This window comes from Geotrypetes seraphini, chromosome 2, assembly GCF_902459505.1.
Source record: "Geotrypetes seraphini chromosome 2, aGeoSer1.1, whole genome shotgun sequence".
NCBI classification, from domain to species: domain Eukaryota; kingdom Metazoa; phylum Chordata; class Amphibia; order Gymnophiona; family Dermophiidae; genus Geotrypetes; species Geotrypetes seraphini.
In genome coordinates this window covers 522,196,142-522,211,436 of record NC_047085.1, presented here as the reverse complement: position 1 = coordinate 522,211,436, position 15,295 = coordinate 522,196,142, and the positions used below count along the sequence as shown (strand labels likewise).

Here is a 15,295-nt window from a genome sequence, read left to right as displayed (position 1 = left end):
CATTGGCCCATGGGGGAGGCAGATTGACAGAGAAGTATTGGATGCGTTTGCACTGGGAGGAGTTGTGTTTGCTGGAATGGGAAGAAAGAAAAGAAAAGCTAGGGGAGTGGGCAGAGAAAACCACCAGGTGGAAGGGTCATCCATCTTAGGGAGGGGTTCATACTGGTTGGAAAGGGGAGGACTGTGTGTTGGGGGGGAGAGAAATTACAGACAAAGCAGAATTTAACTACACTTTCAATGCCAAAAGAAAGGCATGAGGGTGGTCACGTGGCAGGAGAGTGCATCCTTCTGAAATCTAATGCGTTCTGAGCACCTCCTTGAGTGTTTCTCTGGTTTGTTTCAGATGTGGGTGAAGTTGGAGGACGTCACCGTCTCTTTCTCCCAGGAGGAGTGGGAGTATTTAGATGAAGGACAGAAGGAGCTTCACCGGGAGGTGATGAAGGAGAATTATGAGCTCCTGAGGTCTCTAGGTAAGGATTGCATGATCTGCATTTTGGGGTCATTTGAGATTTTTCCCCTGACTCCAGCTCCTGCTCTTTGCCTGGGTCAGTACCTGAGATTGGTTCTGTGGGTCTTTTCCCTTGAGAACAGCCCTTGCCAGTCAACACTCAGTATTTACAAGTGTTTGTGATGAAAGCAGGAAACCTGGAGCAGATTTTCTGTTATTCCCCATGTTAAAATCCCTCCTCAGGCCGAGTAAGGAGTGACTGGCAGTGGGTGAGTCTGAGTTGGCACTCTAGGGGGCGCTATGGTACGTTAATGGAATGGATAATGAATAAGATGTGTTTGTGGAGTATTTTGTGGAGTTTTTCTACAAAAACGCCTGCTTTTCGTATGGTTCTGGGTAACTAGTTAGATACAAGCATATGTGTTAGTTAAGGCCACACTCACTAGAAGCCTACAAAAAGTTGGTGAATAAAAATCTGAATATGGATGTAGCCAAGGCCAGAAAAACACACTACAGATTAATATTAAGGAAAAGCATAATAATATTCTCTTTATGTGTTTTGCTATTAAGCCAGAGCATAAGGGAAATCAGGACACACTTCTGGAGGTCTGAAACTGCCTCCATGTTTCTTTCTCTCTCTCTCTCTCTCTCTCTGTCTGTGTTTGTTCGTATCCCGCTTTGAGCAACGTGGTTCTAATTGATAACAGATGAGCTTAGGCCGGTTAGGAAGAGCATATTAGATTACGTATCCCAAAATGGAGTATAACATGTATTAAGTATGAATGCAATATGCCGTGTTGGATGTGTGAATGGGGCCCCAAAAGAATGATGGATGCTATGAATGAGATTTAAAGTTTTTCTATGGATAGATATATATCTAAGAAACTTAAAGGGAGCCTAAGAGGCAACATCTGGAAATGGTTAAGTTACCATGGAAACCCCCTAGAGGCCCAGTATAGGAATTATCATTAAGGGGGGCTCAAAACCCCAGGCAGTCAGTGTTTTAAGCAAATGGGTCAGAGAACTGTTTTGATTTAAACGGGGAGAGGAAGTTTTCTTTGGGTATGTTATAATGTTTTTATGCATATTCTGAAATTAATGTAAACAGGGCGGACCTGCCGGTTGGACGGTAGCAAGACCCGGCCGGCTGGCCAACAATTAAAGGTTAGTTTTGGGGGGTTATTAGTTGGGGGGAAGTTAGGGGTGGTCATCGGTGGGTGTTAGCATGGGGGGGAGGGCTGTTAGTGCAGGGGGGGAGGTCCGGAGGGGGGGATGTCCTTCGGCAGGAGGGATTGGGCACCCTCCTGCCAGTGATCGATAGTGTCGGGGGGGGCGGCATTGTGGCAGGAGGGGTTGGGCACCCTCCTGCCGGCAATTGGACAGGCGGCCACTATACTTATCGCAGCAGGAAGATCCCTTGCCACGATAAGTGTAGCGGCTGCGACAACTCTAACCCTATTCTGTAAGCGGCATCTGTAAAATGGACGCCAGTTACAGAATTGGGGTTAGTGTAGGACCGATTCTGTATAGGATGCCCCTCCTGGGCATCTTATACAGAATCCGGGCCTACGTGTACAAAACTGGATTTATACTTTAAATCAAAAATGGAAAAGCTGGCTCGCTTGCCTCCAGCTGAATCAGTTCAAAAGAAAAAAAAAACCCTCAATTTGTCAGGATTTGTAGTTAGCAAGTATAGTCTTCCCAAACATTCAAACTGTACAATCAAACAGTCTTTGGGTGAATGCCGACTTAAAGTGAATCTGAGCCAAAGGCACAAGCTCTTCCAAAGCTGGTATTGGCTCCGTAACCAATTAATAACCCCAGTTTGAAAAGTCTCTAAAAAAACCACCAAAATACAGTCTTCGTCTTTTCTGCTGTTGTCTTTAGCTTGTACTTGTACCCGTGCTACGGCACTGGTCTCCCCAGCAGCTGACGTGCTGGTCAGGCAGTGTGCTCCGCGTGGTAACAATGTTGCCAGAAATTAGGCCTTCTATCCCACCACTTATAACGCAGGGCAAACCCCACTGCCTGGGCTTGAAACAGTTCAAGGTCAAAAGAAACAAAAACAACAAGAAAAGTCTTTCTCAGTCCTTATAGAAGCTTTCTCAATATCCCAGCTCTCTTCAGCTCTTTCAGGGTTATCAAAGAAACTTCAACACTGTTCAAACAGGTAGGGTTTCAGTAACCTACTTAAACAGTTCATACTACTTGCTCTTAAAGCAGCAAACTTCCATGGGTTGGACTCCGCTCTGTAGCTCAGCATTGGGCTCCGGATCCAGTTCCATGTTTGTGGGAACTTCAGACAGGCAGAGAGGTGGTTCTGCTCCAGCATCAGTTAGCAAAAAACAAAAGGAATTGACCCCGAAGTATCCACAAAGAGGAAAATGCAGAGAAAACCAAAAAAATTCTGTGGAGTGAGGATGTTCCTAAATGGACTTTATTTGAAAGTTTCAAAGGTCCAAAGGTAGACTGAAATCATCCACATAAAATAATTCCATCCACATAAGAGCCTTAAAGGACCTAGTCTGCTAGGGATACAGGACCCAACACGGTCCGCATTTCGACAAAAAGTCTTCTTCAGAGGTCCCTGGGGGTCCTATAAAGGGCCCTTTCTATTGCAAACGCAAGCAGTGTCTCACTTCCGGCTCACCACACAATTGTTTCCCACATACTCACCTTTATAGGACCCCTAGGGACCCCTGAAGAAGACTTTTTGTCGAAACGCGGAGCGTGTTGGGTCCTGTATCCCTAGCGGACTAGGTCCTTTAAGGCTCTTATGTGGATGATTTCAGTCTACCTTTGGAACTTTGACACTTTCAAATAAAGTCCATTTAGGAACATCGTCACTCCACAGAGTTTTTTTGGTTTTCCCAGCCTCTGTTAGCTCCATGCATTCAGGCTGCTGGCTTCCTTTCAGAACTCTCAGCCCTGAGCATCGCCACCAGTTCTCCCACTGCAGCCGCTCCTGTTCCCTCTGTTTCTCCTTCTGTCTTTCTAACAGATCAGTCGTGAGGTTTAGACGTCTGCAACCACGCCCCAAACTCTCAGGTGCAGAGGATTTCCTAACAACTACCCTATGACTGTGGGGGGGAGGGGAAATCTGCAGCTCTGCTCCCTGGCTCCCTCTACAGCAGGGGTCTCAAAGTCCCTCCTTGAGGGCCGCAATCCAGTCGGGTTTTCAGGATTTCCCCAATGGATATGCATGAGATCTATGTGCTTGCACTGCTTTCAATGCATATTCATGGGGGAAATCCTGAAAACCCGACTGGATTGCGGCCCTCAAGGAGGGATTTTGAGATCTCTGCTCTACAGGGTAAGGAAGGAAAGTCGGGCAACTTGGCAGTTTGGGGTTTAAATGGACCAAAATGAGAAGTGTTTGCTTTCTGGGGACACTCCTAGCAGGCATCGGCTGCATACCTCAGTGTACAAGTTGTGCCTGGAAATGTTTTCTGTCTTTTAACCAGTTCATAATCCAGTCCGAATTCAGTGTTCAATCCCTTCCCGCAATCCAAACACTTTTCTTATCATGTGCTCCTCCCACCTTAGAGAGAGAGTTAGAGCAATCCGTGCAGAAGTCTTCTGATCTTCGCTGCATTTTTTTCGCTTAAAAAGTTCATTTTTTTCAGTGGCTTCAGTGCAGTGAGACCCTTGCGTGTCCTCTGCTGGAGGAATGGACCCAGTCCCGTGGAACTGGACTACTGGCTTCACAGAGAAATTTGGTGGACCTGTGGAGCTAGTCTGCTGTGTGCCACCCTTCTCTGACTCGAGGTCCGTTCCCCTGGGAGCTCGCAGGCAGGAGCAGCTATCTGAGAAGGAGGCGGAGCTGAGAAAATGATTGGCATTCTGCAAGCAACCTGCTGGTAGAGATGCACAAACCCTACGGTTCGGGAGCACCAGACCAGTGTTTCTCAAGATTCAAGTCTATTCATATTTTGATATACCGACCATCCCAAGTATCTGGGGGGGGGGGGGGCGTATAAACGATACAAAGACTTGATTATGGAGTTTATGAAACAAAAGGGGAGAAGAGGAAGGGGAAGTTTTAAAATTACATTGCATAAATAAAAATGAGAGGAGGAGAGGATAAAAACGAAAGGGATAGGAGGGGAGTCGCTTCCTAGAAGCTTTTTTTTGTGGTCCCGATTTTATTTAGGAACTCAGTGGGAATTTTAATAAGAGAAAAGTCTTAAGGAGTGTTTTGATCGCAGATTTGATGGCATGGCGTTCCATAGGGAGGGTGCAACAACAGAGAAGATTATATTTCTGGTATAGTATAAGTCTTTAATTGAAGGGACTGGTTAGTGGACCTGAGGGCCCTGGAAGGGGTGTGTGGAAAGTGTAGTTACTTACCTGTAACGTAGGTTCTCCGTGGACAGCAGGATAGTCAGCCACATATGGGTGTTGTCCCAACAGCTCCCATTTTGCGGATAAGCTCTCCAATAGCTCAGAGAGATATTTTTTTTTCTCTGAGCACGTGCAGTGCCCGGGCCCCACTGGGCATGCCCGAGCCCTACCCATTTCCCCTTGCTTCCCCCTAATCCCCAGGATGTTCCTAGCTGTGGCTGGGTCGGCTGTATGGGGAGGTGGCTGACTATCCTGCTGTCCACGGAGAACCTACGTTACAGGTAAGTAACTACACTTTCTCCTAGGACAAGCAGGATGAGTCAGCCACATATGGGTGACTCCCTAGCCGAGGGATGTATCGACTGGACCTGCGCCTTAGTGCCTTGTGCATCCCTCGCCTGGCTGTGGAGGCCGAGCCGGGCAGGGTAATCAGGCAAAGCAGGTGAAGTTGTGGAAACAAGGTTTTAGATAAAGTGCTGTGTTAACGGAGCAATAATACTCACAGAACAGTGAACTGGTCAATGACAATCAATGAACAGTGAGAAACCAACTGGTCAACAGTGACAATTCGTACTTGCATGTGAGAATTCATACAGGTTTGGTAGAGGTAGTGGTTTTGATGGGTTTTACTTGCCTTATTCTTTTTTTAAGGGTTCTTTTATTTGAGATAACATTAATGTGATTTATTATGTCTTCTTGTGGGTTAGTGATGTGTATGATTGATAGATCAGGGTAGTTGATTGATTGTAATGCTGGGTAGAGTGAGTTAACGTCTTTGATGTTGCCACTTAAGAGACAGATCAGTAAAATCAGTAGGAGATTCATGTTTGCAGGGTAGAGTATTTCTTCCTAATACAGAAATTGTATTAGTTTCCCTAAAAATTCTTGATTTATAGTTTGTATGGTTGTTAGATGGATTGATCTAGTTCTTAAAGGTGACCCAAGTGGATATAGTTCTTAAGCAGTCCTAATGCAAGTCTCTAGCAATTACACAAGCATCTCAAGATCTGGCTGTTATCACAGGACAAGCAGGCAGCATATTCTCACATGTGGGTGACGTCATCTACGGAGCCCCGACGCGGACAGCTTTTCCAAGCATACTTGATTGAAGATTCAAGTTTGCTGTGCTGCACCACGCATGTGTGCCTTCCTGCTCCACTAGAGGGCGCATCCCCTCCTCGTGGTCTCCAGTTCTTTCATTTCCGTGGAGCCAGAAAGTCCTGTTTTTGGTCTCTGCCCGAAAGTGCCTTCTAGCACCGCGGCTTTATTGTTTTTATCAGTGTGTCGCTGTGCGCATATAGTTTTTCTTGGATTTTTGGTTCGCGGTTTTTGTTTGACGCCCGGGGTCTCCCGGGTTGTCGTGGCCTCGTCGGCCGCGGCCTGTTTTTTCTTTCTTATGTCCCGGCCCTTGTCCGGTTTTAAAAAGTGCACCCGGTGCGATCGGCTACTATCGATCAGCGACCCCCATCGATGGTGCATTCTGTGTCTGGGGGCTGATCATCTGACGGAGTCCTGCCCCCGTTGTGCTACATTCCAGCATCGCGCTCTTTGCCGCCGTCGGGCCCGAATGACGGACCTTTTTGCGGTAGAGCAGCCCTCGGTCTCGGCCTCGATGTCGGCCTCGGCTTCGGCCTCGGGGACCTCTGCCCCGCCTCGGATGGCCTCGGTCCCGAAGACCTCGGCCTCGTCATCGAAAGCCTCGGCTTCGGGTAAGTCCCCTCTTCCTCCGACAGGTTCCACACGGTGAAGAAGCCATCCTTGGGGACGCAGACCGGGCATGGTGGGAGTTCCTTGCCTGTAGTCCTGGCAAAGCCCTCTAAGTCTTCTGGGCGTGCCACCACCGCGCGGGAATACTCCGTGTCGAGGTCACCCTCGGTGGAGTGCACTGCGGTCTCGGACATGCCCTCGATGCTGTCCGTGCCGGTCTTCCAGGACATGTTCCGGTGTACCCTGCTTATCGCCGGTTCCTTCGGTTTCAAGTGGGGGATCTACATCTGCAGTACAGAGTCCTTCCCTTTGGACTAGCTTCGTCCCCGAGGGTGTTCACCAAATGTCTTGTGGTAGTGGTGGCGGCCCTCAGGTCGTGTGGCCTGCAGGTGTTTCCCTACCTGGACGACTGGTTGATCAAAGCACCGTCGAGGGAGGGGGTTATCTCAGCGACCCAACAGACTATTATATTTCTTCAGAGTCTGGGGTTCGAGGTGAACTTCCCCAAATCTCAGTTGTGCCTCTCTCAATCCCTACAATTCATCGGGGCCGTGCTGGACACGGTTCGCCTACATTCGTTCCTTCCTCCTCCTTGGCTGGCGGCGCTCGTCCATCTGAGCAGGCAAGTTTCTCTGCTGCCCTCGGTCTCGCCTCCCCCTTCAATCACAAGCTGCCTCTCTTCTGTTCCCGGATGTACTCCCCGGATCGCCTCGAGGCCGATGCTTTCCTCCTCCCTTGGGAGGGGAAGTTCCTTTATACGTTTCCGCCCTTTCCTCTGATCTTGCGGACGCTGGTACATCTCAAGTCTACGCACGCCACTCTGATCCTGGTTGCTCCTCGGTGGCCTCGGCAGCCGTGGTTCTCCCTGCTTCTTCAACTCAGTGTCAGGGAGCCTCTGCTTCTGCCTGTTTTTCCCTCTCTGCTGTCTCAGAGTCGGGGTTCACTGTTACATCCTAATCTGCGGTCTCTACATCTGACAGCTTGGTTCCTTTCCACCTGACTCCTCTTCCGTTGTCTCAGTTGGTCATGGAGGTTTTGGAAGCTTCTCGTAAGGTTTCGACTAGGCTCTGCTATTCTCAGAAGTGGACTAGATTCTCTTCCTGGTGTTCTTCACATCATCTGGAACCCTTGTCGGCTCCTGTGTCCTCAGTTCTGGAGTATTTGCTTCATTTGTCTCAGTCTGGTCTTAAGACAAATTCTTAATGCGATTGCTGCCTTTCATCAGCAGCTTGATGGGAAGACCCTTTCTATCCATCCTTTGGTTTCTCGCTTCATGAGGGGCCTCTTGAATGTCCATCCTCCTCTCAAGCCTCCCCTGGTGGTTTGGGATCTCAGTGTAGTTCTGGCTCAACTTATGAAACCTCCGTTTGAGCCTATGGATAAATCTCATCTCAAGTTCCTCACTTGGAAGGTGATCTTCCTGCTTGCGCTCACTTCTGCTCAAAGGGTTAGTGAGCTTCAGGCTCTGGTGGAGGACCTGCCTTTTACTGTATTCCATCATGACAAGGTGGTTCTCTTGACTGTAAGAGGGCGTTGACTACCCTGTGGAGTAACTGGAATGAAAGTGAAATCCGTGAGGCTCTTTGTTCGTTATGTCTTGTTGTGCGCTGGGTCCAGATTGTGTGGTCGCTTCACAAAGGACGCTACACAAAGGTGCGCACCATTGGCGCTGCAGAATAAATCTTTCTTTCTCCCTATTGGTTTGGGGGAGGGGCGGAGCGGGCTCCCGCTGAAGATGTCGGCCCGCTGCTGAAAATTCATCACCTCTGGTCAGCAATAGAAGGAAGTGGACAACATGCTTCCTGAGGTCGCGCTGACCGTGCAGACATGCTCTCTTCTTGCAAATTTCTAAATAAATCATAGTCCTGTAATTAGTACCTAATTTTGTAACTCTCCTGGAAATGTCCAGTTTACTCTTTTGAAATCCGCCTAGAACTGCAAGGTTAAGGCGGGATAAAAGTCACTAATGTAATGGTCAAAGCAGAGAATATAGAGGGGTTGAAAAGAGAGTTTTGGCCAGGTACTAGTGACCTGGATTGGTCACCGTGTGAACGGGCTACTGGCTTGATTGGCCATTGGTCTGACCCAGTAAGGCTATTCTTCTGTTCCAAATTAGATTGTAAGCTCTTCTGAGCAGGCATCATCTATTGAATGCTACATCTTTGAGCACTAAAGAAGTGATAAATAAGTTTCTGGAGGAAAGATTTTTAGTCAGGTAGAGAGAAGAGCCAGGAACTAGATCTACTCTAGGGATCTGCCGGAGGGGCCACGGTTGGACTTGATGGAGCTTGAACCGGGCTCGGAAGGACCAAAAGAGCACTTTAAATATTGACTTGAATATGATCACCCACTCTCTTTGCATCCAGGGCAGGATTAATTTGTCGAAGGCCCCTAGGCAGCACAAGTCCACTGGGCCCCATGGATTTACCCAGTTTCTTCTTTACTTCTTTATTTCTTTTACTTTAAAATTCAAAACAAACAACAAAGATGACCATACTAGTGCCAGTGTAGTTTTCCTTCTATGCAACCCCTAAACATCTCTGAACAAATCTCCCCTTCCTTCCTAGAGGAAGAGATCTAGGCACGGGGCAAGAAAATTTAGTGCCCGTCATTTTATTAGCTTTCAGAGGTTAAAACCTCTCTCTTCAGGTCAGTAAACTATACTCTTGTTACAGTATCTCTGTCCTGACCTGAGGAAAGAAGTTATGGTATAAACAGGATCACCTTATTTCCATTTTCTATTAATAAACAATCATCAACACAGCTACAATAATACTTTATCCTAAAGCAAAAATAAATAAAACAAGTAGAAATTTTTTCTACCTTTGTTGTCTGGTTTCTGCTTTCCTCATCTCATCATCATTCTCTTCCTTCCATCCACTGTCTGCCCTCTCTCTGCCTCTTCTATATGGCATCTGCTCTCTTTCTATTCCTCTTCCACAAACTGTCTGCCTCTCCCTTCCATATCTCTCTCTCTCCCCTCCCCCATTGGTGTGGCATCCATCTACTTCTCTCCGCTCCCTCCATGGTGTGGCATCTGTCTTCTTTCCTTCTGTCTCTCCCTCCCTCCCAGCAGATTTTAGCAATCTCTCTCTCTCCTCCTTTCCTCCCCACAGATCTGGTATCTGTTTCCTTCTTCCTTTCCTCCTCCCAGGTCTGGTATCTGTCTCTTCCCCTTACCTCCTGCTCTGGCATCTCTCTCTCTGCTCCCTTCCTCATGTCCTTTCCTGGTCTTCCTTCTCAAATTATTTTCTGCCTCTGTCTAAATTCTTTCTTACTATTCAGTCCTTGATGTCCCTCTTTCATTGTATCTACCTATAGCTTGCCAGCTCTTTCCCTCGCTTCTTCCAGTATCTAACTCTATTCTTTCCCCCAATCCAGCATGTTTCATCTTTCCTTTCTCCTTCCCACTGTCTGCTCCCTTCTCTCACCCCACTTCCATTCAAAGTTTGCTCTCCCCACTCCCTCCCACTGCCATTCAGCATCTGTTCCCCTCTCTCTACCCCTTCTATCTACTGTCCACTCTCTCTCTTGCCCCTTCCATCCACTACCCTCTCTGCCCTTTCCATCCAATGTCCACCCTCTCTCTCTCTCTCTTCCATATGGCATTTTTAAGAGTGTGTGTTTTTTAACAACTGAATTATGTATGTTTATTTAACTGTCTCTCCTTTGTACATGATTCATTTCAGCTTCACCCCTCTCCATTTTTTCTGTCTCCAACCTCTTCCCCTATGCTTTGGCATATCTCTCTTCTCCTTTCCTTCCTTCCTTACCACTCAACTCCAAGGCCTGACATCTCTCTCCTTCTTCTCACTATCCCTCCCCTTCCATGCTCAGGCATCTGCTCGCATTCCTTTCCCTCTGGTCTGGCATCTGTCTCCTTAGTTTCCCTTCCTGCCCCCATACCCTGGCATCTTTTTGCTCTCCTGCTCTTCTATCTATATCTCCCCCTACATTAGCTGACATTTTCTCTCCTTCTTTCCTTTCTCTCCCTCCCTTCTTCCTGCCCCTGGTCTGGCATCTGTCTACTTCCCTTCCCTCCCCCTCCATGGTTTGGTATCTCCTTTCCTTCCCCTCCCTCCCATGGTCTTGCTTGGCTTCTCTCTCCTCAATTGGGTGCAACAGCATTTCTCCCCGCCCCACTCCCCTGACTGCCTGGTGAGGTGAGGACAGGTTTGTTCTCTTCCACTCCCTCACTGCCATCTTGCCCACCGTCCATAAGCGAACTGAACCCAGGCCACGGGGCTCTAACACTGTGCGTGCCGGTTTCCCTTCTCCTCCTAAACAAGAAGTTATTTCATGAGGGGGGGGAGGAGAACGGAAGCCGGCACGCTCAGTGTTAGAGCCCCACGGCCTGGCTTGCGGGCGAGAGGACAGTGAGGGAATGGAAGGGAGGGAAGTTGACCTCCTCTCACCAGGCAGTCGGGGGCCCCCTGCCCTGTTTATTCCGCCCTAATGCTGGACCTGGGGCTCCCCTGATACTTTTGGGCCTCAGGCACGTGCCTACTGGGCCTACCGTTTAATACGGCCCTGTCTGCATCTCTTTTACTGATCAGCTAGGAAATGTTGTTTTCTGAGCAGTGAGTGGGTGGTAAATTTACAAATAGGTATTGATTACTGAACTTGTTCAAAGGTTTAGTCCTACAATAATATACAATGCTATTTTTTATTTAGAAAAAGATGACCCTAAAAATAATCCCTGGAAGCTCAGTGAGAAGCCTGAAGGAGTAAAGATGTTATCAGAAGGAGAGAAAGAGAACTGGGGAGAGAAGGAAAAACATCAAAATCAAAAGTATTCACCAGGAGAGTCAGCTCTGCTCAAGATCACACAGACAGAGGAAGACCAGACGGACCAGATGAGAGATCAAAGATGTTCATGTGATGTATGTGAGATATTCCTCAGCGATCGTTCAATTCTGAAACCACATCAGAGATCTGATACTGAAGAGAGATCATCTACATGTACGGACTGTGGGGAAACCTCCAGTCAAAAGGGAGAACAGAAAACCTGCTTAAAAGAGACACATTTTACATGTTCTGACTGTGGGAAAAGTTTCAACAGCAAGAAAGAGCAAATGCAACACAGGAAAAATAATGAAGGAATGAGAATGTGTACAAGTATCAAAGATGGGGAAAACCGTATCAATACACGAAGCATTACAAAATACCAGAAAAACAATACAGACAAGAGAACATCTTCATATCCTGGTAGTAAAAAAAATATAAACCAGGATATGAACTTCACAAGAAAAGTAAAATTTCAACCAGGAGAAAGATCAGTTTTAAATACTGAATGTGAGAAAAGCTTCAGTCAAGGGGAACCATTCACAGATCATAAAAAGACTGAAACTGGCGAAGTATCAGTCACTTCTACTAAATCTGAAGAAATATTTTGCAACATGGCAAATATCCCAGAATATCAGGAAACTGAGAAAAATGAAAGGTTATTTACTTGTGCTGACCGTGGTAGATTCACTTTCTGGAAAGGAAACCACAGAATGAAGAAGAAAATCCTCAGAGGAATGAAGCCATTTTCATGTATTAAGTGTGGTAAAAGCTTCAGAATTAAGTCACAGCTCAAATCTCACCTGATAAGCCATACAGGAATGAAGCCATTTTCATGCGCTGAGTGTGGTAAGAGCTTTAGTCAGAAGGGAATCCTGACAATACACCAAACAATCCACACTGGAGTGAAGCCATTTACATGTACTGAGTGTAGTAAAAGCTTCAGAACCAAGACAAATCTCAAAATTCACCTGATAGTCCACACAGGAGTGAAGTCATTTTCATGTACTGAGTGTGGTAAGAGCTTTAGTAAGAAAGGAATCCTGACAATACACCAAACAATTCACACTGGAGAGAAACGATTTACATGTACTGAGTGTGGTAAAAGCTTCAGAATTAAGTCACATCTCAAAAGTCACCTGACAGTCCATACAGGAGTAAAGCCATTTTCATGCACTGAGTGTAGTAAAAGCTTCAGAACCAAGACACATCTCAAAATTCACCTGATAGTCCACACAGGAGTGAAGTCATTTTCATGCACTGAGTGTGGCAAAAGCTTTAGTCAGAAGGGAAGCCTGACAAGACACCAGAGTATCCACACTGGAGTGAGATCGTGTATATGTACCGAGTGTGGTAAAAGCTTTGGAACAAGAGCACTTCTTAAATACCACCAGGTTATCCACACAGGAGTGAGGCCATTTTCATGTTCTGAATGTGGCAAAAGCTTTATTCATAAGGTAACCCTCACAAGACATATCTTCATCCACACAGGATTGAAGCCATTTAAGTGTTCTGAATGTGGTAAAAGCTTTAAAGACAAGGGAACACTGACAGCACATAAGAAAATACACACTGGAGTGAAACCATATTCATGTACTGAGTGTGGTAAAAACTTCATTCGTAAGGAAGTCCTCACCAAGCACCAGGCAATCCATACTGGAGTGAAGCCATTTACATGTACTGAGTGTGGTAAAAGCTTCAGAACCAAGACACATCTCAAAATTCACCTGACAATCCACACAGGAGTAAAGTCATTTTCATGTACTAAGTGTGGTAAAAGCTTCAGAAGCAAGGAACAGCTCAAAATTCACCTGACAATCCACGCAGGAGTGAAGTCATTTTCATGCGCTGAGTGTGGTAAAAACTTCATTCGTAAGGCAGCCCTCACCAAGCACCAGGCAATCCATACTGGGGTGAAGCCATTTACATGTACTAAGTGTGGTAAAAGCTTCAGAAGCAAGGAACAGCTCAAAATTCACCTGACAATCCACACAGGAGTGAAGCCATTTACATGCGCTGAGTGTGGTAAAAGCTTTAGTCGGAAAGAATTATTGAAAAAACACCAGACAGTCCACAGTGGAGTAGTAAAACCATTTTCATGCACCGAGTGTGGTAAAAGCTTCAGAAGCAGGACACAGCTCAAAATTCACCTGACAGTCCACACAGGAGTGAAGTCATTTTCATGCACTGAGTGTGGTAAATGCTTCAGAACTAAGTCACAGCTCAAAACTCACCAGATAATCCATACAGGAATGAAGCCATTTACATGCGCTGAGTGTGGTAAAAGCTTCAGAAGCAAGGAACAGCTCAAAATTCACCTGACAATCCACGCAGGAGTGAAGTCATTTTCATGCGCTGAGTGTGGTAAAAACTTCATTCGTAAGGCAGCCCTCACCAAGCACCAGGCAATCCATACTGGGGTGAAGCCATTTACATGTACTAAGTGTGGTAAAAGCTTCAGAAGCAAGGAACAGCTCAAAATTCACCTGACAATCCACACAGGAGTGAAGCCATTTACATGCGCTGAGTGTGGTAAATGCTTCAGAACTAAGTCACAGCTCAAAACTCACCAGATAATCCATACAGGAATGAAGCCATTTACATGCGCTGAGTGTGGTAAAAGCTTTAGTCGGAAGGCATTATTGAAAAAACACCAGACAGTCCACAGTGGAGTAAAACCATTTTCATGCATCGAGTGTGATAGAAGCTTCAGAACAAAGGCACAGCTCAAAATTCACCTGATAATCCATACAGGAGTGAAGCCATTTTCATGAGCCGAGTCTGGTAAAAGCTTTAGTCAGAAGGAACACTGACAAAACACCAGAGTAAAATTATATTGATGTATTGAGTGGGTAAAAGCTTCAGTAGGACAGACCTCACAAAGCACAACACCAAACACAAAGGTGTGAAGCCATTTTCATTTGGAAAGAAGCATTCACCATGGACTAGAGAACCCATAGAAGGTTACAGCTGTGTTCATGCATCAGAGAATCTACAGTGGAATGAAACCATTTTGATGTACCAAATGTAAAAGTTTTATTACAAAGAAGACAATCACAGACATAAGACTATCCACACTAATGAAACCATTTCTATGTTCTGAATGTGGTAAGCTTTACTGACAAGGGAACATTGACAAAACACCAGAGAAACCACACTGAAGTCAAGTGTTTACATGTTCTAAGTGTGGTAAAAGCTTCAGTCAGACAGTAAACCTGAAAAAACACCAGAGTATCTGGAGTGAAATCGTATTCATGTACTGAGTGTGGTAAACTTATCAGAAGGAAGCAAGACCTTATAAGATACCAGATCATTTGAAGGGGTGCAATTTCAGTTGGGGCACTCTCCATCAAGGGCTATAAGGTTAGTACAGCAAGTTTCCACTTTTTTTCATTCTGTAGGAAAAATATGGAACAAGAAAAGTGGAAACTCGCTGGGCTAAGTGTATAGCCCTGGATGGAGACTGCCCCTTCATACATAGAGAAGTGAAGCCATTTTCATTCACTGACTGTGGTAAAATCTTCAGAAGGAAGTCAGACCTCAGAAGACACCAGACAAAGCAAAGAGGAGTGAAGCCATTTTCATATTCCAGTATGGCAAAAAGTATTCATGAGAAGGGAACACTGATAATACATCAGAGGAGGCATATGAAAGTAAACCCATTTCCATATCCTGAGTGTGAGAAAAGCTTCAGAACGAAGACACACCTTAAAAACCACCTGATAATCCATATAGGTGTGAAACAAAATTCATGAACTTAGTTTGGTAAAAGTTTACAGAGAAGGGATCTTGCACCAAGCATCAGAGGATCCTGAGTGGAATGAAATCTTTTCTATGTAGTAAATGTGGTATAAGCTTTAGTGACAAGGGGGAACTGAAAATGCAACTGAAAATCCACACCAGAGTGAAGGCATTTACATGTACTGATTGTGAAAATAGCTTCATTTTGAAGGCAAAAGTCGTTACATCTCAGAGAATCAATACGGGAAGAAAACCATTTTCAAGCACTGA

General features: G+C 46.0%; 2 protein-coding genes across 2 annotated transcripts in view; one reads left to right on the top strand and one right to left on the bottom strand.

The window, feature by feature from the left end:
- Positions 1 to 15,295, bottom strand: part of LOC117354717 (zinc finger protein 850-like) — a 948,741-nt gene that overhangs the window by 825,597 nt on the left and 107,849 nt on the right. The window lies entirely within an intron of this gene.
- Positions 78 to 14,058, top strand: LOC117355040 (zinc finger protein 850-like). Its single transcript, XM_033932985.1, has 3 exons — positions 78 to 127; positions 344 to 470; positions 11,174 to 14,058. The coding sequence occupies exons 2-3, from the start codon at positions 344 to 346 to the stop codon at positions 14,056 to 14,058; spliced, it is 3,012 nt and encodes a 1,003-aa protein (XP_033788876.1). The 5' UTR covers positions 78 to 127.

Excerpts from the sequence above, each read along its gene's own strand:
- LOC117355040 (XM_033932985.1), top strand. The coding sequence starts at position 344 with ATGTGGGTGAAGTTGGAGGACGTCACCGTCTCTTTCTCCCAGGAGGAG. Across the intron at positions 471-11,173 it reads TGAGCTCCTGAGGTCTCTAG|AAAAAGATGACCCTAAAAAT; the intron begins GTAAGGATTGCA and ends TTTTTTATTTAG.